Source organism: Peromyscus maniculatus, chromosome 13, assembly GCF_049852395.1.
Source record: "Peromyscus maniculatus bairdii isolate BWxNUB_F1_BW_parent chromosome 13, HU_Pman_BW_mat_3.1, whole genome shotgun sequence".
Lineage (NCBI taxonomy): Eukaryota > Metazoa > Chordata > Mammalia > Rodentia > Cricetidae > Peromyscus > Peromyscus maniculatus.
In genome coordinates, this window is record NC_134864.1 from 29,516,382 (window position 1) to 29,535,396 (window position 19,015).

At 40.9% G+C, this 19,015-nt stretch overlaps 1 protein-coding gene across 3 annotated transcripts in view; it reads right to left on the bottom strand.

The window, feature by feature from the left end:
* Positions 1 to 194: 194 nt before the first annotated feature.
* Ndc80 (NDC80 kinetochore complex component) overlaps positions 195 to 19,015 on the bottom strand; it is a 39,041-nt gene continuing 20,220 nt past the window's right edge. For 2 of the 3 annotated variants that reach the window (XM_006972248.3, XM_042260003.2), the window contains exons 11-17: positions 17,108 to 17,313; positions 14,832 to 14,984; positions 11,206 to 11,295; positions 4,836 to 4,928; positions 3,116 to 3,246; positions 2,050 to 2,152; positions 195 to 470 (exon numbers count right to left, since the gene is read on the bottom strand). In XM_006972248.3, coding sequence (XP_006972310.1) covers positions 327 to 470; positions 2,050 to 2,152; positions 3,116 to 3,246; positions 4,836 to 4,928; positions 11,206 to 11,295; positions 14,832 to 14,984; positions 17,108 to 17,313 — 920 coding nt within the window. In that variant the 3' untranslated portion in view covers positions 195 to 326. Of the gene's footprint in view, positions 471 to 2,049; positions 2,153 to 3,115; positions 3,247 to 4,835; positions 4,942 to 11,205; positions 11,296 to 14,831; positions 14,985 to 17,107; positions 17,314 to 19,015 lie in introns of all 3 variants that reach the window. The other variant, XR_013044042.1, reaches the window with a different exon arrangement.

Sequence of the window (19,015 nt, forward strand, 5' to 3'; positions counted from 1 at the left end):
AATATATCTAGCTCTGCAGGCCAAGTAGTCCCTTCTTTATATTGCTTCACTGCCATCACAGTGGGAAAGCACTTGCAGAAAGTCTGTGAATGGGTGTGTCTTACTTGGTTCACACTGTAGTTTACCAACTCCTGGTTTAGCCCATACCAGGTACTTTCACATTAGAACGAGTCACAGAAATGGGAGGCAAAACCTACAATTTACTAATGTACTTTATTAACTGGTCTGTTACACCTAAAAAGTTAATCTACCAAGTTATCATAATTATGGGATATATTTTAAGCTAATGTTATGTCTATGAAAGATAAAAGATAGCCACCATTAATTTATCTTCCTTCATCAGGAGCCTTAAATAGAGCAGCGTTACTCTTAAACTTCTCTGCAATCTCTTTGATATTTTCCAAGAGATCTTCAGACATGCATTCTTCATACTCTCTGTCAGCTTTAGCAATCTGTTCTTCAAGATGTTTCTAGTGGAAACAATTCACAATTCTTAATATACAAACATTAATTTTGTTTCAAGACATTTACATACAAGAATGACACTTACAAATTAAGGAAAGAACTAGTTAGATATATTAATAGTAGATGACTATAAACTCAACACTTGAAAGACTGAAGTAGGAGGATCACAGTTTAATACCAGTCTGGGCTGCCAAGAAAGACCATCTCAAAAGAAAAATAGTCTTATATTTACATGCATTCTATTTTCTTTCTCTTCCTTGCTTCCTTTCTTTTTTTTTCCTTTTTCTTTTTTTCAAGACAGGGTTTCATTGTGTAGTTCTGGCTGTCCCGGATCTCTCTCTGTAGACCAGGCTGGCCTCGAACTCACAGAGAACTCACAGATATCCACCTGCCTCTGCCTCCCGAGTGCTGGGATTAAAGACGTGCGCCACCACTACCTGGCTAATATGCTTTTTAATATCTCTAATCCTCTCAGAGCTATGTGTATTTATGATATGCAGTCTTTTGTACAGATGTTTTGGTGACTAGACAACATATACAAAGAATAGTCTTATGAGAATACAATCTCTAACAAAACCTGGAGGTTTTTGTATAAGGACATTATAATGATTACAACCAGCCCAGCTGCCTTATGACATATCTCCGAATGTAACACTATCATTATGCAACATTTGACTAATACTGTACTGGGACTTGGTTTTAAATTTCATATTTATTACATGTAATATATGAACTTTTTTTGCTTGCATTTTTTTGTTTGTTTTTTATTGTTTTAAGGTAAGTCATCACTAGCAGGGTGGTGGTAGCACAGGCAGAGCCAGGCAGATCTCTGTGAGTTCGAGGCCAGCCTGGTCTACAGAGTGAGATCCAGGACAGGCGTCAAAACTACACAGAGAAACCCTGTCTTGAAAAACCAAAAGAAGAAAAGTCATCACTCTGTAGCTCGGGAGGGCCTGGAAACCATGGTGATCTTGCTGCCTCAGTTTCCAGTCCTCTTGCTTCTGGAGCATTAGGATTAAAGACATGTGCCGCCATCATGCCCAGTGCTTGCTTGGTATTTGACAGTTCACTCACGTTGATGCACAGAGCTATAGTTCTATTCCTTCGTTGCTGGACTGTTGTCATCTTTTTTCCACAGAGATCTACCTGCCTCTGCCTCCTGAGTGCGGGGGTTGAAGTTGTGCCCCTCTCTTCCTAAGTGCAGGGATTGAAGGCGAACACCTCTCTCTTCTGAGTGCATGATTAAAGGAGTGCAGCACTACTGCCCAGCTTACTTCTGAACTCTCGGAGACAGGCCAGGTATGAACTAATAGTAATTCTATTGCCTCAGCTTCCTAAATGCTGGGATTACAGGCGTGAATACCGTGCCTGACCTACTTCTGCACAACCCCCGCTTTGAGGGTGGTGTATGTGTGGGTGTATGCACATGAACAAAACACTACTTTATAAAGTATACAAGTGGTCTCCTGTAACCTTGCCACACCAGTAGACAAGACTCTTAATAAATCACTAGTTTCCATAAAAATAAAATTTGTCATTTAATTCCTATAGCTCTTAGAATTCAGTGAAGACCTTCATACTTACTTCCAAAGACCCTACATGTGTAGCAACCATCTCTAAAAGACGCTGTAAGTTATTTCCCACTTTTCTCCTTTCTTCAGTTACGGTTTGTACAACTAGTTGGTATCTATGGAATTAAAAATAAAAAAGACAACTTGTTTAATGTCTAAAAAAATAAATGAATAAATCAGCATAGTTCAGTAACCTGAGAAAAATGCAAATTTTGCACTTATTTATGTGACTATTTCCCCTGAGAAATGGTTGGTGACTACAGAAAACCATGCCTAGGAGAATCCCTCTAAATACCATATGTAAGCACACACCTCAGATCTCCACCAGCTGCCTTAGTTCGCTGCATGTGTGGTCAGCTACCCTGGTGCTATGACCTTCCATTCCATTTCAGATGAACCTTCCACCTCTTAGCCCAAGCGTTAGGTTACAGTGCCTGGCTCTGTAGGTCTTCTTAAATTGAAGAGCTCCATTTTGATTGAATTATTTATGTATTTCTTAACTATTTAATATGTATCCAGCCAGGTGTGGTGGAGCATGCCTTCCCAGCAAAGACAGGAAGTCTGATCTATATAGTGAGTTCCAGAACAGCCAGGGCTACGTATCGTATAAAGACCCTGTCTCAAAAAACAAACAACAACAAAATCCCAAACCACACCAACCAACCAACCAACCAACCAACCAAATGATAGATCCGTTTCCAGGCATTAAAAGCTATTTAATAATCTAGTTGGGACGGGAGGTGGTGGCACATGCCTTTAATCCTAGCACTTGGGAGGTAGATGCAGGTAGGTTCCTGTGAGTTTGAGGCCAGCCTGGTCTATGGAGTGAGTTCCAGGGCAGGCTCCAAAGCTACTGAGATACCTGTCTTGAAAAACAAAAACAAAAACAAAAACAAAAGAAGGGAGGGAGGGAGGGAGGGAGGAAGGGAGGGAGGGAGGGAGGGAGGGAGGGAGGGAGGGAGGAAGGAAGGAAGGAAGGAAGGAAGAAAGAAAGAAAGAAAGAAAGAAAGAAAGAAAGAAAGAAAGAAAAGAAAGAAAGGAAAGAAAGAGGGAATCAGACGTTGGTGAGGTGAACTTACTCCCTCTGGACAGCATCTAACTCATCCATGGCTTCACTGAGGCCCTCGTTCACAGCGCTCTCCAGCAGGTGCTTGTGTTTCTCCAGGGATTCAAGCTCACTGGCACATTTCTCATCTTCTTCCTCAGCTTCCTACAGGAGAAAGTAATTTTTCTTGATACTCATATTCCATTTGCTCATGGTGTATTTAAATAAAGTGTGTAAAGCGTTTAAAAAACATCATGTTGCATCATTTATATTCCCAAGATATTGACTGCCTTCTTTAACTGTTCCATTGGGGATTCCATATGATAAACACAAATGTGCCCTTTGCAGGAGGCTTCTAGGCAGCAGTCTATTCAACAGCGTTTCAAGTCTAATTTATAGGAAACCTAGCACTTTGATTTTTCACACACATACTAACTATGTATAGCAAAAGTTGTTCCAATCATTGTCAGATTCCTAGGTTTGTGAAGATGAAGTATGGACTTACAAAGTCTTTCACATAAGTGTTTCCAAGAATAAACTTAAATTTTCATGGAAGAAATATGATAAAAATGACGATTGCCATATATTTCACATTACACGTGCAGGTCAGATTTTGTGTTATAATTTCTAAAAATTTCACACTGCACAGAAAACAACATATATATAATACAGGATAATACAAATGTTTCCATTAGTGATATTCCATTGGTATAACTAATAATGGCACAGTTGGAAAGTTCAATTAAGTTGTTTGAGTGCCAATAAACGGGCCTCTTAATACCTGTGTGGTAAAACACAGGGTTGGGTAGAATAGTGGCTGTAGTGGTATTTGCTCTGCCCATGACCTTGGGCTATACAACCAAAGGAGGCTGTGCTTCCTGCCGTTGTATGCGACCTCTGATAAGGAGCTGGAGAAGGGTTGTAACCCCTTCTCCCTACATCTGCCTGCGAGGTGGATTCACTCCCAGTCAGATCAGAGGACAACTTCAGCTATCTACTTTATTCTGTATTTGTAAGTGTATTTCCTCAATTTATATCTTAATAAATTCTGTAACCCATTAAAAAAAAGGGGGGGGGGCACGTGACCCTTCTCCCTTTCCTTTTATTTATTTATTTTGTTTTTTTTTGAGATAGGGTTTCTCTGTGTAGTTTTGGTGCCTGTCCTGGATCTCACTCTGTAGACCATGCTGGCCTCAAACTCAGAGATCCGCCTGGCTCTGCTTCCTGAGTGCTGGGATTAAAGGCGTGCACCACCACTGCCTGGCTCCTTTTATTTATTTTTTTAACTTGGTGTGATTGGACTCCAGATGACCTGGGAATTGAACCCTGTTCCTCCGGAACATTAGTCAGTGCTCTTACACTTTACCCACCTTCTGGATAGTCAGCTCTTATGAATAGTCAGAAATTTAGTTCGGACAATCAGTTTGCAATGATTCTTAATAGACAATTACTTATATAAAATACCTTACTGGGGTTCATTCTTGGGAATACGTAACTCTAACTCAATAAAAACATACAAGAGATTATGGCTTTATTACTTATTGAGACATGGTCTTGCTATGTATTCCAGGTAGGTCTCGAACCCGTGCCAATCCTCCCACCAGGGTCTTCCAAATGTTGAGATCACAGGGATGACGATACTACACCTGGCTTTTCTGGTTGAGTTTTAAGGCTGTCTCTCAGCTTTTGTGAGCCACCACATCCAGCTAAGATTTCAGATGGGAGTCAAATGAACACACTGGTCAAGTTCTTACCTTAACTTTTTGTTGGTAAAGATCGTCCAGCTTTTGAACCTCTTCTTTCAGCATCCTCACAATTTTCCTGCTTTCTGTCTTCATGGTGCTCAGCTTGGGGACAAAACTTTGGTTGAGAAATCATAACTGAACATCAAAATTTCTTTAACATTATGAGACTTTTATATCTTCTTTTATGCATAATGTTTATTTACTGTGTATATGAGAATTTTGCTAGCATGGATGTCTGTGCACCACATGTATGCCTGGTGCCCAATGAGGTAAGAAAAGGGAGTCAGATCCTTTGAGACTGGAGTTAACAGATGGTTGTAAGCTGCCATGTGGATACTGGGAATCAAACCTGGGCTCTTTTCAAGAGCAACAAGTACTCTTAACTGATGAACCAACTCTCCAGCCCTTGTTGGTCTTTTAAAAAAGTACAATTTTTTTTTTCAAGATTCTACTTTACTTGTATGAGTGTTTTGCTTGTATGTATGTATGCCTGAACGTATGTATGTATTTATACCATGTGCCTATGGAGTCCAGAAGAGGACATCAGATACCCTAGAACTGGAGCTACAAGTGGTTGTGAGCTGCTATATGTATGGGTGCTGGCAAGTGCTCTTAATCACTAAGCCATCTTTCTAGCCCCAGCAGCTACTTAATCTTTTTTTAAAAACACAGATGTCAAAAACACATATTAGGGCCAGGCGGTGGTTGCGCATGCCTTTAATCCCAGCACTTGGGAGGCAGAGCCAAGTGGATCTCTGTGAGTTCAAGGCCAGCCTGGTCTACAGAGCGAGATCCAGGACGGCCAGGTCTATACAGAGAAACCCTGTCTAGAAAAACAAAACAACAAAAAAATCCCACACATTAGGAAAAAGATAGCCTCTTTGACAGATGGTGCTGAGAAAACTGGGTATGTATCTGTAGAAAAATGAAACCAAGTCCTGAGCCTCACCCTACATGAAACACTGAAAATAGATCAAAGCCTTCATGTTAAGACAGGAAATGTTGAACCTTGCTAGGGAAGACATATCAACTATGCCCTATGTGGAGGACTGTAAGAGCACAGGAAACAACCCCAGGACTGACCAATGGGATTCTAGGAAATTAAAACCTGCATAACAATGGAAACAACTTCACAACTGCAGAGACAGCCTACAGAACGAGAAATCATTGCCCACTATGTATGAGATAGGCTCTACTATGTAAGAACAGCAAGAACTAAACACCAAGTCTAATCGATAGGAGGCAATGACGTGAACAGACAGTCCTAAAGGAAGAAACATAATTGGCCAATGATACTTGATGAAGGGTTCAACATCCTTAGCCTTCAGGGAAAGGCAAACTACCAATGATCTGTGATTCCACCTTCCTTGCTCAGAACGACTTTCATCCAGAAAACAAATGACAACAAATGTTGGCAGGGATCTGGGGAACGAGAAATCCTCATTCACTGCCAGTGGAAATACAAACTGCAGCTGCTGTGGAAACCAGTATGAAGGTTTGTCAGAATTAGAAAGGGGCTGGAGAGATGGCTGAGAAGTTAAGAGCACTGGCTGTTCTTACAGAGGACATCTCACATCCTCTTTTGGCCCCCCAGGCAGCATTCATGTACATATATACACGCCAAGACAAATACTCACATACATAAAAATAAAAATGGACAAACCTTTGAAAACTACAACCAAAACTATCATATGATCTGGCTATCTCACTTCTGAGTGCACACCCTGAAGATTCTAAGTCCCACCAGATACACTTGAATACTCTCATTTATTGATGCACTGTTCACAATAGTTTAGAAATGGAATCATCTTAGATGTCCATACATGAAACAAAAGACAAAATGTTCTATATTACACTATATAACTTTATTCACCTGCATTAAAAAAAATTGGTCAGGTAGTAGTGGTGGTGGTGGTGGTGGTGGTGGTGCACACCTTTAATCCCAGCATTTGAGAGGCAGAGGCAGGTGGATCTCTGTGAGTTTGAGGCTAGCTTGGTTTAAAGAGTGAGTTCCAGGGCAGCCAGGGCTGTTATAGAGAGAAATCCTATCTTGAAAAACCAACCAACCAACCAAACAAACAAACAAAAAAAAAAACAAAACAAAAAACAACCCCCCCTAAAAAAACCAAACCAAACAAAAAAACCCCTAAACCCAAACCCAAAAAACATGTTGATGGAGAGATGCCTCAGTGGTTAAGAGCACTTCTTGTTCTTCCAGAGGTCTAGCATTTGATCCCCAAAACTCACACCAGCTGGTTCACAACCACCTGTAATACCAGTGGTTCACACCCATTTATAACACTAGTTCAGGAGTGTCTGACATCTCTGACCTCTGTGGGCCCCTACATCCACATGCACACATACATATTTAAAAGTAATAAAAAACCATGACATTTGCGGGGAAATGGGTCAAATTGCAAATCATTATGTTAATTGAAATAAGTTGTATTCAGAAAGATAAATACTGTATGTTTCCTCTCACATGTGGAACTTTGATGTAAGTCTCTGTGTGAGTAGGATTGTGTATACTTGTGGATGGTTCATGAAACTAGAGAGAACTGTGAGACGGAAGAAGAGATCGTAAGAGGTTCAGGTATGGGGCATTGAAAGAAGGGAATGGAATATTTTGCTGGGAAAGCAGAAAGGAGGCTGTTATGGGCAAGGGAAGAGCAAGAGTGGGACACAGGAAGGGAGGGCAGAGGGCAGAGGGCAGGGTGCAGGAGAAGAGAGCATGTATAAAACCGTCATTATGAAATCTACTACTTCACAGCTAACTCTATTCTCCTAATGGAAATATTTGTTCTTGCAGCCATCGTCCCATGTGGAACGGAGTCCACAGGGCAGGTGCTGTGCTATCTTCGTCCTGGAGACATCTATTACATTCCAGGCACAGGGTCACACAGAAGCATCTGCTGAGACAGTTGTTGCTGTGCATGCATCTAATTCCAGCACTTAGAAGGCTAAGGAAGGCCTGAAGACTGTAGTTAGAGACTTGCCTATGCTGAGCAAGACCCTGTCTTAAATTTCCATGGCAATTCTTATTGAGCTTTGCATTTTATGACTGTCAGCGACTGGTTTGAGTTTCCTTATTGTGATGCCTGTAAGTTGTTGTATGGGCCTATAGTTATATGTTTATGTTCTGTGGAAATTTTCATGTCCTAAAATCATCTGACCTTTAATATTTGAAAGTACTCATCTATAAAATAATTTGTTAATGGCGTTGTTTTTTGAGAGCTAATTATTTTTCTTTTTTTTTTTCTGGTTATTTTGACTTTTCTTGAGACAGGTTTTTGCTATACATACCAGGCTAACCTTAAACTTGTTTATGCAGCTCAGGCTAACTTTGAATTTAAGATTTTCCTGCCTCAGCTTCCAGAGTGCTGGGATTACTAGTATGCACCACCATGTCTAGATCATCAATTATGTTTTAAATAATTTATGTATACGGGTGTTTGGTAAGCATGTGTGCTTCATGTGCACACAGTGCTCAAGGAGGCCAGAAGAGGGTATCAGACCCGCTGGGACTGGAGTTACCGATGGTTGTGATCTACCATGTGGGTGGTGGGAATGAACACAGGCCCTTTGGAAGAACAAGTGCTCTTAACTGCAAAGCTATCCCTCCAATTTTTATGTACATATAATTATTTTAAGGATATAAATGTTTTGCCTGCATGTAGGTATGTGTGTCATGTGCCCCTAGAAGTCAGAAGAACTGGAGTTACAGATGGTTATGAGTTACCATGTTAGTGCTGGGAATTGAATTCAGGTCCTCTGCAAGAGCAACCAGTGTTAACCATTGAATGAACTCTCCATCCCACATACACATATGGTGTTTTGTTTTTATTGTTTGTTTTGAGTCATGGGCTCATGTAGCCTGGAATACTGGATTCTCCTGCTTTCCAACGCTGGGATTATAGGTATGCACTACTGTACTCAGGTTTAGCTCATCAACTCTTTTCTTTTTGGTTTTTCTAGACAGGGGTTCTCTGTGTAGACCTGGGTGTCCTGGAACTCACTCTAGACCAGGCTGGCCTCCAACTCATAGAGATCCTCCTGACTCTGCATCCTGAGTGCTGGGATTAAAGGCATGTGCCGCCGCCGCCGCCGCCACCACCACCTTCATCAACTACTTCATCACCTGGCTCCATCAACTCTTCCTTCCTTCCTTCCTTCCTTCCTTCCTTCCTTCCTCCCTCCCTCCCTCCCTCCCTCTCTCCTTTCCAGATTTACTTATTAATTTATTTATTTTAAAGATTTATTTATTTATTATGTATACAGTGTTCTGCCTGTGTTCCTTCAGAGGGAGCCAGATCTCATTACAGATGGTTGTGAGCCACCATGTGGTTGCTGGGAATTGAACCTGAGTTCTGGGAGAGCAGGCAGTGCTCTTAACCCCTGAGCCATCTCTCCAGCCCTTATTTATTTATTTTATGTATGAGTGCCCTATTCTGCATGTACAACTTTATTCCAGAAGAGGGCATCGGACCCCACTATAGATGGTTGTGAGCTAACCTTGTGGTTGCTGGGAACTGAATTCAGGACCTCTGGAAGAGCAAGTAGTGTTCTTTTTTTTTGGGGGGGGGGTGTTTCGAGATAGGGTTTCTCTTGTGTAGCTTTGCGCCTTTCCTGGGACTCACTTGGTAGCCCAGGCTGGCCTCGAACTCAGAGATCCGCCTGCCTCTGCCTCCCGAGTGCTGGGATTAAAGGCGTGCGCCACCACCAGCTTCTGGAAACAAAGTGCTGGGATTGCAGGCATAAGGCAACACTCCTGGCCTCTATTTAACTGCGGAGAGGAAAAGGTCTCCCTAATAAAAAGTAATTTTTTTTTGGTACTAGAGATTGAATCCAGGGCTGCAGGCACATGTTAAGAAGTACTTTACCACAGGGCCATGTCTTCAGTTCACAAAGTCAGATTCCACAGAATTTGTTAATGCCGAAAACATCTTTCTGTGGATTACTTGAATAGCTATTTATGAAATGCCAAGTTTAATTTATAGTTTAAAAAGTAAAAGAACAAAGCTGGGCGGCAGTGGCTCATGCCTCTAATCTTAGCACTTTAATCCCAGCAGAGGCAGGTGAATCTCCGTGAGTTCAAGGCCAGCCTGGTCTACAGAGTGAGTTCCAGGACAGCCCAGGCTACCACAAACCAAAACCAAAAACCAAAACCCACAAAACAAAACAAAACAAATAAACAAACATACATACAAAACCACGAGTTTCAGATAGATATATTAAGTCTTGGCCAGAACAGTTCCTGAAGAGCTGAGTTAGTCAGGGGCTTCATTCACTGTTTGCATTCATGGAACCAGTTTGAGTGAACTTGAGAAGTGTTTCTTTTTCTTTTCTTTTCTTTTTTTTTTGGTTTTTCAAGACAGGGTGTCTCTGTGTAGCTTTGCGCCTTTCCTGGAACTCACTTGGTAGCCCAGGCTGGCCTCAAACTCACAGAGATCCGCCTGGCTCTGCCTCCTGAGTGCTGGGATTAAAGGCGTGTGCCACCACCGCCCGGCTGCATTTCTTTTTCTTAATTAACCAGGCTTGACCTCAGAAGTTACTGAATACACTGGCAGTGGTGTCTCATGTTTCAGGCGTCTGAGAGGAAAGAACTTGTGTCTGTCCTCCTGCTGAGCCCGAGTGCTGGGATAACAGGTTTGCACCACCACATCCAGCTGAAAACTACTTTAAAAACTTCCACAGGCATTTCACTCATTCTAAGACTTCACGGTCCAGAATGAACCACTTGGTAGAAGGAAATTCTTAACTGGTCCCAGCTGATCAGCTCCTAAGCCCCAACAACACATACTTACTTTTCAGAAACCCACCTCAAATCCACTTGAATATAAAAAAGGACACTGGATTATGTTAAGAGTAGGTATACAAGCTGGGCGGTGGTGGCGCACGCCTTTAATCCCAGCACTCAGGAGGCAGAGCCAGGCGGATCTCTGTGAGTTCGAGGCCAGCCTGGGCTACCAAGTGAGCTCCAGGAAAGGCACAAAGCTACACAGAGAAACCCTGTCTGGAGAAAAAAAAAAAAAAAAAAAAAAAAAAGAGTAGGTATACAAAAATGGGAAGAAAATTGAGTTTTATTCCACTTTATCACAGTGATAAATGAAGCCTCAAAAAGTTAAAGAACTTAGTTCCTTTATATATACCTGTTAAGGTTAGTGCCAACTTTCATTTTTCATAATTTTATTAAAATTGATGGGAGGCATAGGTGAATCTTATCTGAGTTCAAGACCAGCCTGGTCTACAGAGGGAGTTCCAGGACAGTCAGGACTAAACAGAGAAACCCTGTCTCAAAGAACAAAATTTAAGGCATTGTTGCTCAAAAAGCACAAGTCACACTCAACACTAGGCTTCAGTTACTGTATGCCACACTTACCTGTTCTGAAGAATCCTCTAGACCAATCTTTTTATTTAGAGCTTTGTTAACTTCTTCTTCGTTCTCATTTAAGAGTTCTTTGAGAGGTACCTAGAAAATACATGATACATGGGAGTCAAGATATCTAATTATAAAACTTCTCCCATGAGGCGTGAATATATTATGACGTAAGACAGTTCTGGAGGAATAAAACAAAGCCATGACATTTAAATATAATATACCATTGCTGAGAAAACATCTTTTAGTTTTTGAAAACAAGGTTTAGGAAAGCGAAAAAAGCTGGTTTCAACTTTCGGCCTCCCACGTGCTAGGATTATGGGTATACGTCACAATGCCTGACAATCCATTTCTATGTGTTCGTATGTATGTACGTGTGAGTGCAGGTACTTCCTAAGGCCAGAGGTGTTGGGTATTTCTGGAGCTGGAGCTACAGGAGGTTGTGAGGTGTGCTGTGGGATGTCGTTCTGTATGCTGTAAATACGTGTTGCTCTGATTGGTTGATAAAACGCTGATTGGCCAGTAGCCAGGCAGGAAGTCTAGGCAGGGCAAGCAGATGAGGAGACTTCTGGGAAGAGGAAGGCTGAGTCAGGAGTCGCCAGCCAGACACAGAGGAAGCAAGATGACAAGGCAGAACTGAAAAAAGGTTCCAAGTCACATGGCTAAACATAGATAAGAATTATGGGTTAATTCCAGTGTAAGAGCTAGTCAGTAATAAGCCTGAGCTAACGGCCCAGCAGTTATAATTAATATAAGCCCCTGTGTGTTTACCTGGGGGACACAAGTAGGAGAGATTTGTCCCAACTGCCAGCTGGCCGGCTGGGACACAGGAAAACTTGCAACTATAGAGGTGACTGATATGGGTGCTAGGAATCAAACCTGGGTCCTCTCCAAGAGCAGTACACACTCTTACCCATAAACCATCTCTCCATTCCCCCATTTTTCTTAATACCTTGCTTAAGACTTAGTCTCAGAATTCTGGTTGCATTTCTATTTGTCTTCTAACCTACTGATTTTATTTCAACATTATATTGCATAGTTTCTCACTGTCTTGAGAAAATTGAGGTAATACCTACTTTAAAATGATTAAATAGAAATAGTTATGTTAAAATAAATTTAGTTTGAAGCTAACATTCCATACAATTAGTGTATATAAAAAGTATACAATTCAGCAGATGTAGTATACTTACAATGTTATGTAAATGTCATTTGTACTTTGAAAATATTTCCTTACTCCAAAAGAGAAAATGCCATAGGCCATTATGTATCTAAGTAAGTCTTTTGTTTCTGTTTTTAGGAGACAGGGTTTCACAATGTAACCCTTGCTGTCCTGGAACTCACTATGTAGATCAGGCTGGCCTCAAACTCACAATGATCTACCCGGCCCTGCCTCATAAGTGCTGAGATTAAAGCCTTGCACCATCACACCTGGCTCTCAACTAAGTCTTTTCAAGTTATTGACTTCTAATTTTGACCAGTTCCTTTTTGGTACTGTCCATCAAACCCAAGATCTTTTATAACAAACCACTGAATATAAACCCAACTCCTGGTGATAGATATGGTTGCACAAGTCTGTAATCCCAGGAATTACAAAAACAGGATGTGCAAGAGGGCTCAGTGGGTAAAGAGCTTGCGTTTCAAGCCTAGAGACCTGAGTTTGATCCCCAGAAACCACTCAAAGGTGGGAGGGAGAAAACTGACCTCCACATGTGTGTCATTGCATGTACTATCCCATACGTCTTTCCACATTCTAATAAAAGGCAAAACAAATGAAAACCCTTGCCAAACCCCAAATAGTACAATACAACAAAACAACAACAACAACAACAACAACAACAACAACAAAAACCACTCCAGGCCTGTTATTTCAAAGATTCAACACTTTTTTACAACTCTCTTCCAAGTAGCTGGGATGAGAGATGCTTTCCATCATTCCCAACTATTTCTACTTTCTCTTTTTGGATTTACATTAGTTTTGTGGATACATGTGCATGTTGAATGCAGATGCCTGTAAAGGCCAGAGGCACGGGATTCCCCCAGAGTTGGAGTAACAATTAGGTGTAAATTAGTTGCTGTAGGTACTGGATTTCGAATTTGGGATCTCTGTAAAGGCAATGCACTGAGCTCTCTCTCCAGCAGCCTGTTTCTACTTTCATTGTTCTATTATTGTGTAAAAGTATTTCTAGAGATAAAGTAAATCTTCTCTGCTTCTGAACATATTCTTTGTACCTGAATAATCTCTTACATGATTATTTAATCCAGGTAATTATTTTCTTGCTGCAATGAAACCATTCAAAGCAGTGATTTGCAAACTCAGCCTGGTACCCTGGTTACTGACAGAAATTAATGTACCTAGTTTGACAGCTAATGGCTTGCAAAACCAGTAAGCAATGATTTACTGTGCGCACTTTCTTTTCTTAATTGAGAGTAAATCTAAACTGAGTGTAGTGTTGTATTCCTCTAATACCAGCCCCTGGAAGAGACTGAGGCCAGTCTGATGTCAACAGGCAGTTCCAGGAAGTAAATGTAGAAGCTGAGTGTTGTGGCACACACCTGCAGTCCCAGCACTCAGGAGGCTGAAACAGTAACACTGTCAGAGTTGAGACCCAGCCAGGCTACACGGTGAGCTGTAGACCAGGATTCACAGTAAGATCTTGTCTCACTGAACAAGCGGGTGTGTATGTGTGCGTGTAGCTAGCTTGATTTAAGCAATGTCTGTTCACCAATAAGCTGTTATCTCTGAGAAAACAAGGTTCTACGTGGGTATTTTATCTCCAGCACACAGCTGGTTTGGAACACAGTCTGTATACAGTAGACACATGGTAGGTGAATTAATTCTCCCATCCACGTACTAACCAGACCTGCCTGACCCTGCATAGCTTTCAATTAGATGAGATCAGGCAGGTTCAGGGTGGTTTGGCCATAGACTAGCTGAAAAATTCTCAAGGGAAAAACGTATAGCTTTTGACTCAACATTTTTTTAATCCAAAAGCTACATATTTCAAAGGAGGCATGTTAGTGCTGACAATAAATCTGTAACACTTGTGAATAACCTAAAAATTTTAATATGGCAATAAAAATGTTTTCTTCTCAAATCTCTCTGATCATTTCAAAATTAGGCACAGGTGGTTTTTTTTTTTGTGGTTGTTGTTATTACTGACATTTCTTTTTTAAATAATCCATTATACTTTATGCCTTCATGTGTGTGGTTGTACTGGAACTTTCCCCACAGATGTACCACAGATACTTCATCTTTCAGGATTTCACTGCTATCCCTCTTCAGTCTTCTGGCTAGAAGAACTGATCTGGTTACCAACCTTGTAAGGACCACCAGTAAAGTGTGCGCTTGACATTTGCTGATGCTGCTCTTCCCAGAGGGGCTGAAGCGAACTAGAGAACAAAGCTTACCCCAGACCGTTCATAGTCCTCATATATGTTACTTGGGATCAACTTTTGTTGTGGATAGTTGGATGAGGTAAAGCAGACAGAGAGGAAAAGGCTTTTAAAGTTCAAAAGTTAGGTGTGAACTAAGATATCTACCACTGAGAAGAGAGAGAAAGAAAGTCAGTGCCTTCCTTCTTAGTCTAGCCCGAGGTTAAGGATAAACTCAAGTTTGAACAGACACTTACATACACTTGAGCCCTGTATTTGACAAGGCACTTGGCACCAGCTTCAGGATTAAACTTAATTTCGAAGTCATAACCTTTGGAATTCTCGGCACCTTTGGGAATGAGCTTTAGTTTTCTTGCCAACTTGTGGTACTCCGCTAACTGTGCTTCAATCTGGAAAAGAGAACACAGAAAGAAATGTTAAAAATGAAACGATCCTACACTGTGTGGCTTTCAATGGGCATTTTTGCTATTTGATACAAGCTGTTACGCCAGTGTTTGGTAGTTTGATAATTAAAGGATAGCAATGTAAAAGTATACAAATGAAAGTTTGTACAATAATTCTAAGGGTGTAATTGGTTGGTGAGAAGTATACAACTGATCTTCCATTTACTCCACATAATTTAGAGTAAGTCCATGTTTTGTTATCAACTAAAATTTACTTTCTCAAACTTAGTTATAAATATGAAATAAAACCAAAACTTAGAGCTGGGTAGTGGTGGTGCACACCTTTAATTCCAGTACTTGGGAGGAAGAGGCAGGCGGATCTCTGTGAGTTCAAGGCCAGACTGGTCTACAGATCGAGATCCAGGACAGCTAGGGCTGCACAGAGAAACTCTGAAAAAAACCCAAAAAACAAACAAACAAACAAACAAAAAACAAGACCCGAAACTTATATTTGACAATATATAAATTGAAACATTTAAATTATCCCAAATAAAGGAAACAGGTAATTTACATTTCAAAGTATTATATTAATTATTCTGAAAAAAATTTTAGTGGTTCATATTTCTCCCTGTCCTTCAAGGCTACATCTGAATGTTACCAGAAAGTTCTTTCCCTCTGATGGAGTCCCCAGGTTTCCCAAACTCTTACTTTTCCATTACAATGTGACCCATCTGTTCACTTTTTCTAGCTGAATGTAAGCTCTCTAGACATCTCCAGATGTATCTCCTCCCCTGCCCTAGAACACAGCCTGGCAGACTCCTCCTTTGTTACTCTACTGCAATACAGTGAGTGATTCTCCAGGACCAAGTGGTGTCTGTCCGACTGCTTCCTGCGCCTCCTTTTAGTCTAATGACAAAGCTTCCAGTTGACTACATAGTCTCTATTCCTTCTCCCATGATCAATTCCCACAGTAAACACTTCTGGTGATCTAGATGGAGCTGCAGCTGTTGTACTTTACAAGAGTGCTGGAGGAATACACTACCAGACTGGACACACAGGGCACAGTTTAGTGCAGAAAGGAGGTTACAGATGAACTGTTTAGAGTAAGGTTTCCCATCCTAGTGAGACCCTTTGACACTGCTCTCAGCCAGCTCTCTGGTTCACACGGCCCGAGCTGGGCCCCTCCCTAGGCCACTGCTTACCTACCTCCTACATTATTCTCTTCTTCCAGCTTGTTCATCCAAATGCATGTGAATTCCTTTTAGTTTCATAGACCTAATGTTTACGTAGTCCAGACGTATAACCTTCCCTTTCTAACACAGCCTTTGAGAGGTAAGGTACCCTGAAGTAACTCACTTCAGATTCACTGATGTAGTCTCACTACACTTCATTTTTTTTTATTTTTTGGTTTTTCGAGACAGGGTTTCTCTGTGTAGGCCTGGCTGTCCTGGATCTCGTTCTGTAGACCAGGCTGGCCTTGAACTCACAGAGATCCACCTGGCTCTGCCTCCTGAGTGCTGGGATTAAAGGCGTGCGCCACCACCGCCCGGCTACACTTCATTTTCTAAAGAAGCAAGTGGAGGCTATGAAAGGTTAGAAGATGTAGACTATGCATGCAGATAATAGCACATTATGGGCTAAATCAAGGCTGACCACATTCTAGGTTCAGACACTGGGTGCTATGTCCTTTTCTTTGGTATTATGTATTGAACTTGATACCCTGAGCATGCTAAGCTTGTGCTCCATCACTGAGGTAGACCCCTAACTGTTATTCTTATAAATGTGTATATATATATCCTTTATACACAGGGATGGAGCTTACCTACAAGGGATATGAAGATAAGGGAATATAGATGACTACTTACACTGAACTGCTTGCTCACTCTATATTAGAATCACATACATTTCCCCCCCTGATTTCTTAGTTCAAATATCAGAAAATCAAATTTATCTTAAATTTGACTGATAAACTTTGGGGGTGTTAATAAATTGGCATAAGGATATTAGTATTTTAGTTGTGTCAGTGCTAGAAAAACTTATCACTCTACCTACTGAACTCCTCTTGGTTACACAGACCTTTACTAAGGTCTTCAGTGATGAGTGGTCACTCAGAATATGGCATGACTTACCGCCTCTTTGCCTCTGGCGTATTTTAACTCCTCATTCCACATCTGTTGTTGTTCAGCCTCTAGGTCTTTGGTTAATTTATTAATGGTCTGCTGCAATTCATTTTTTTCATGATTTATTCTCTCAATGTCTGCACCTGAGTACTTCTGGTTATTAACAATATTCTGTAGCCGAGTGGTCTCCTGTCTCACCGTTTCACATTCTAGTTCTGCATCGGAAGAAACAACATTTGTCAACCTTTTTTTAAAAATTTCTACAAAGAAACTGATGGCATCATTTAAGATTGCTGATGTTTAAATATCCACGTTATACACATACATCCTTTCTTTTGGATAGCTGATCCTACTTCATTAATGATATAAGCCAACAACTAACGTTTTATGTTAACATCTCCCACAATGGCTTACTGCAGTCTCAGAAAGAACTATATGCCACAAATGTGGCCCCATTCAAAGTTCAATTTAAAACCTGTAAACTGGCGTAGTTTGACTTTGTTAATGTTCATTTTAAACGCTTCTAATACTCCTGCATAAATCATTTGAATTACTCAGAAATGTGGTTTTAACAGCATAATAGTTGGTAAGCTCTACCTCTGAGTTAGTTTAAGTAACTTTACGCACATATTATGTATCTGCACAAAAGCATGCTAGATCTAAGGAATTTAAATATGTCCTATTCATTTGTAGACACAAATGGCTTTAAGTAATCAATTAAGTTAAAATACTCATAGAATTAAACCAAATGACAGATGAAGTATTACTCTCATCTACTCAGTTTGCGATTTTTGGACATAATATTCTCATAAGAATAAGGAGGGGCTTGGGGTTGGGGATTTAGATCAGTGGTAGAGCACTTGCCTAGCGAGTGCAAGGCCCTGGGTTTGGTCCTCAGCTTTGGGAAAAAAAAAAAAAAAAAAGAATAAGGAAGTGCTAAAATGGTGTGGTTGGTAACATGCCCATGGTGCAAGAACAAGGACCTAAGTTTAGATCCAGCACCCACATAAAAGCTGGTCATGGGGCATGCATCTGTGACCCTCACATTATGGGTAGAAGGTGGACAGAAGCAGATCCCTAGAGGTCAGTGGCAGCCAGTCCAGCTGACGAGATGAGCACCAAGTTCAGAGAGAGGCCATGTCTCAAAGTAAGGTGCAGAGTGATCAAGGAAGACCTTGATGTTGATCTCCGGCTTCTATATGCACGCACAAGCATACTGCACATTTGCAGAAACTCACACCTAGATGTACACACACCACAAACATACACAAACACACTCTACTAATTCTTTTTATTATGCGCTAATGAAAAGGTAATACTAGTATTGGTTTAGTTACATTGGGAGTGAGAGAATAGTCTATGACACAGAATAGCAAAGGACATTGATCAGGGGCCAAGAAAATAGTAAAGAGTTCATTTAGAGCAAACCCAATATGCACAATTGGAGTATTTTGTAAAATCTTGATTTTAGCATATACAATGTGACAATTACAAGCTTTGGTTTTGTAGATGATCAAAACTAACAGACTAAGAATTAAATCTAAAACTCTAAAGATCATCTACACAATCTACACAGAACAGACACAAACTGGGAAATCCTAAAGGAAGAAACTGCACAATTCTAGGAAAATTGCAGCTGTCCATAGATTTAAACTGTAGTTTAATGGCTCTGTGATTTCAGGCAACTTCTGCTCTGCTTCTGGTGCCACAGAAGTGAGCAAGCAATATGTGTCGTAGTATTTTCCAAAGCTGAACTAGGGTTGGTCTGTGTTCCTGAGTACAATGTTAGAAAGACACAGGACACACCCAAGCCTCCTTAGCTCTGCTTTCTATTTTTTCTTGAATCAGTTTCAGCTGCTGACTTGCTTACAGGGCACTGACAGGATAAGACAGCTACAGGCAACTGAGGGAGGCAGA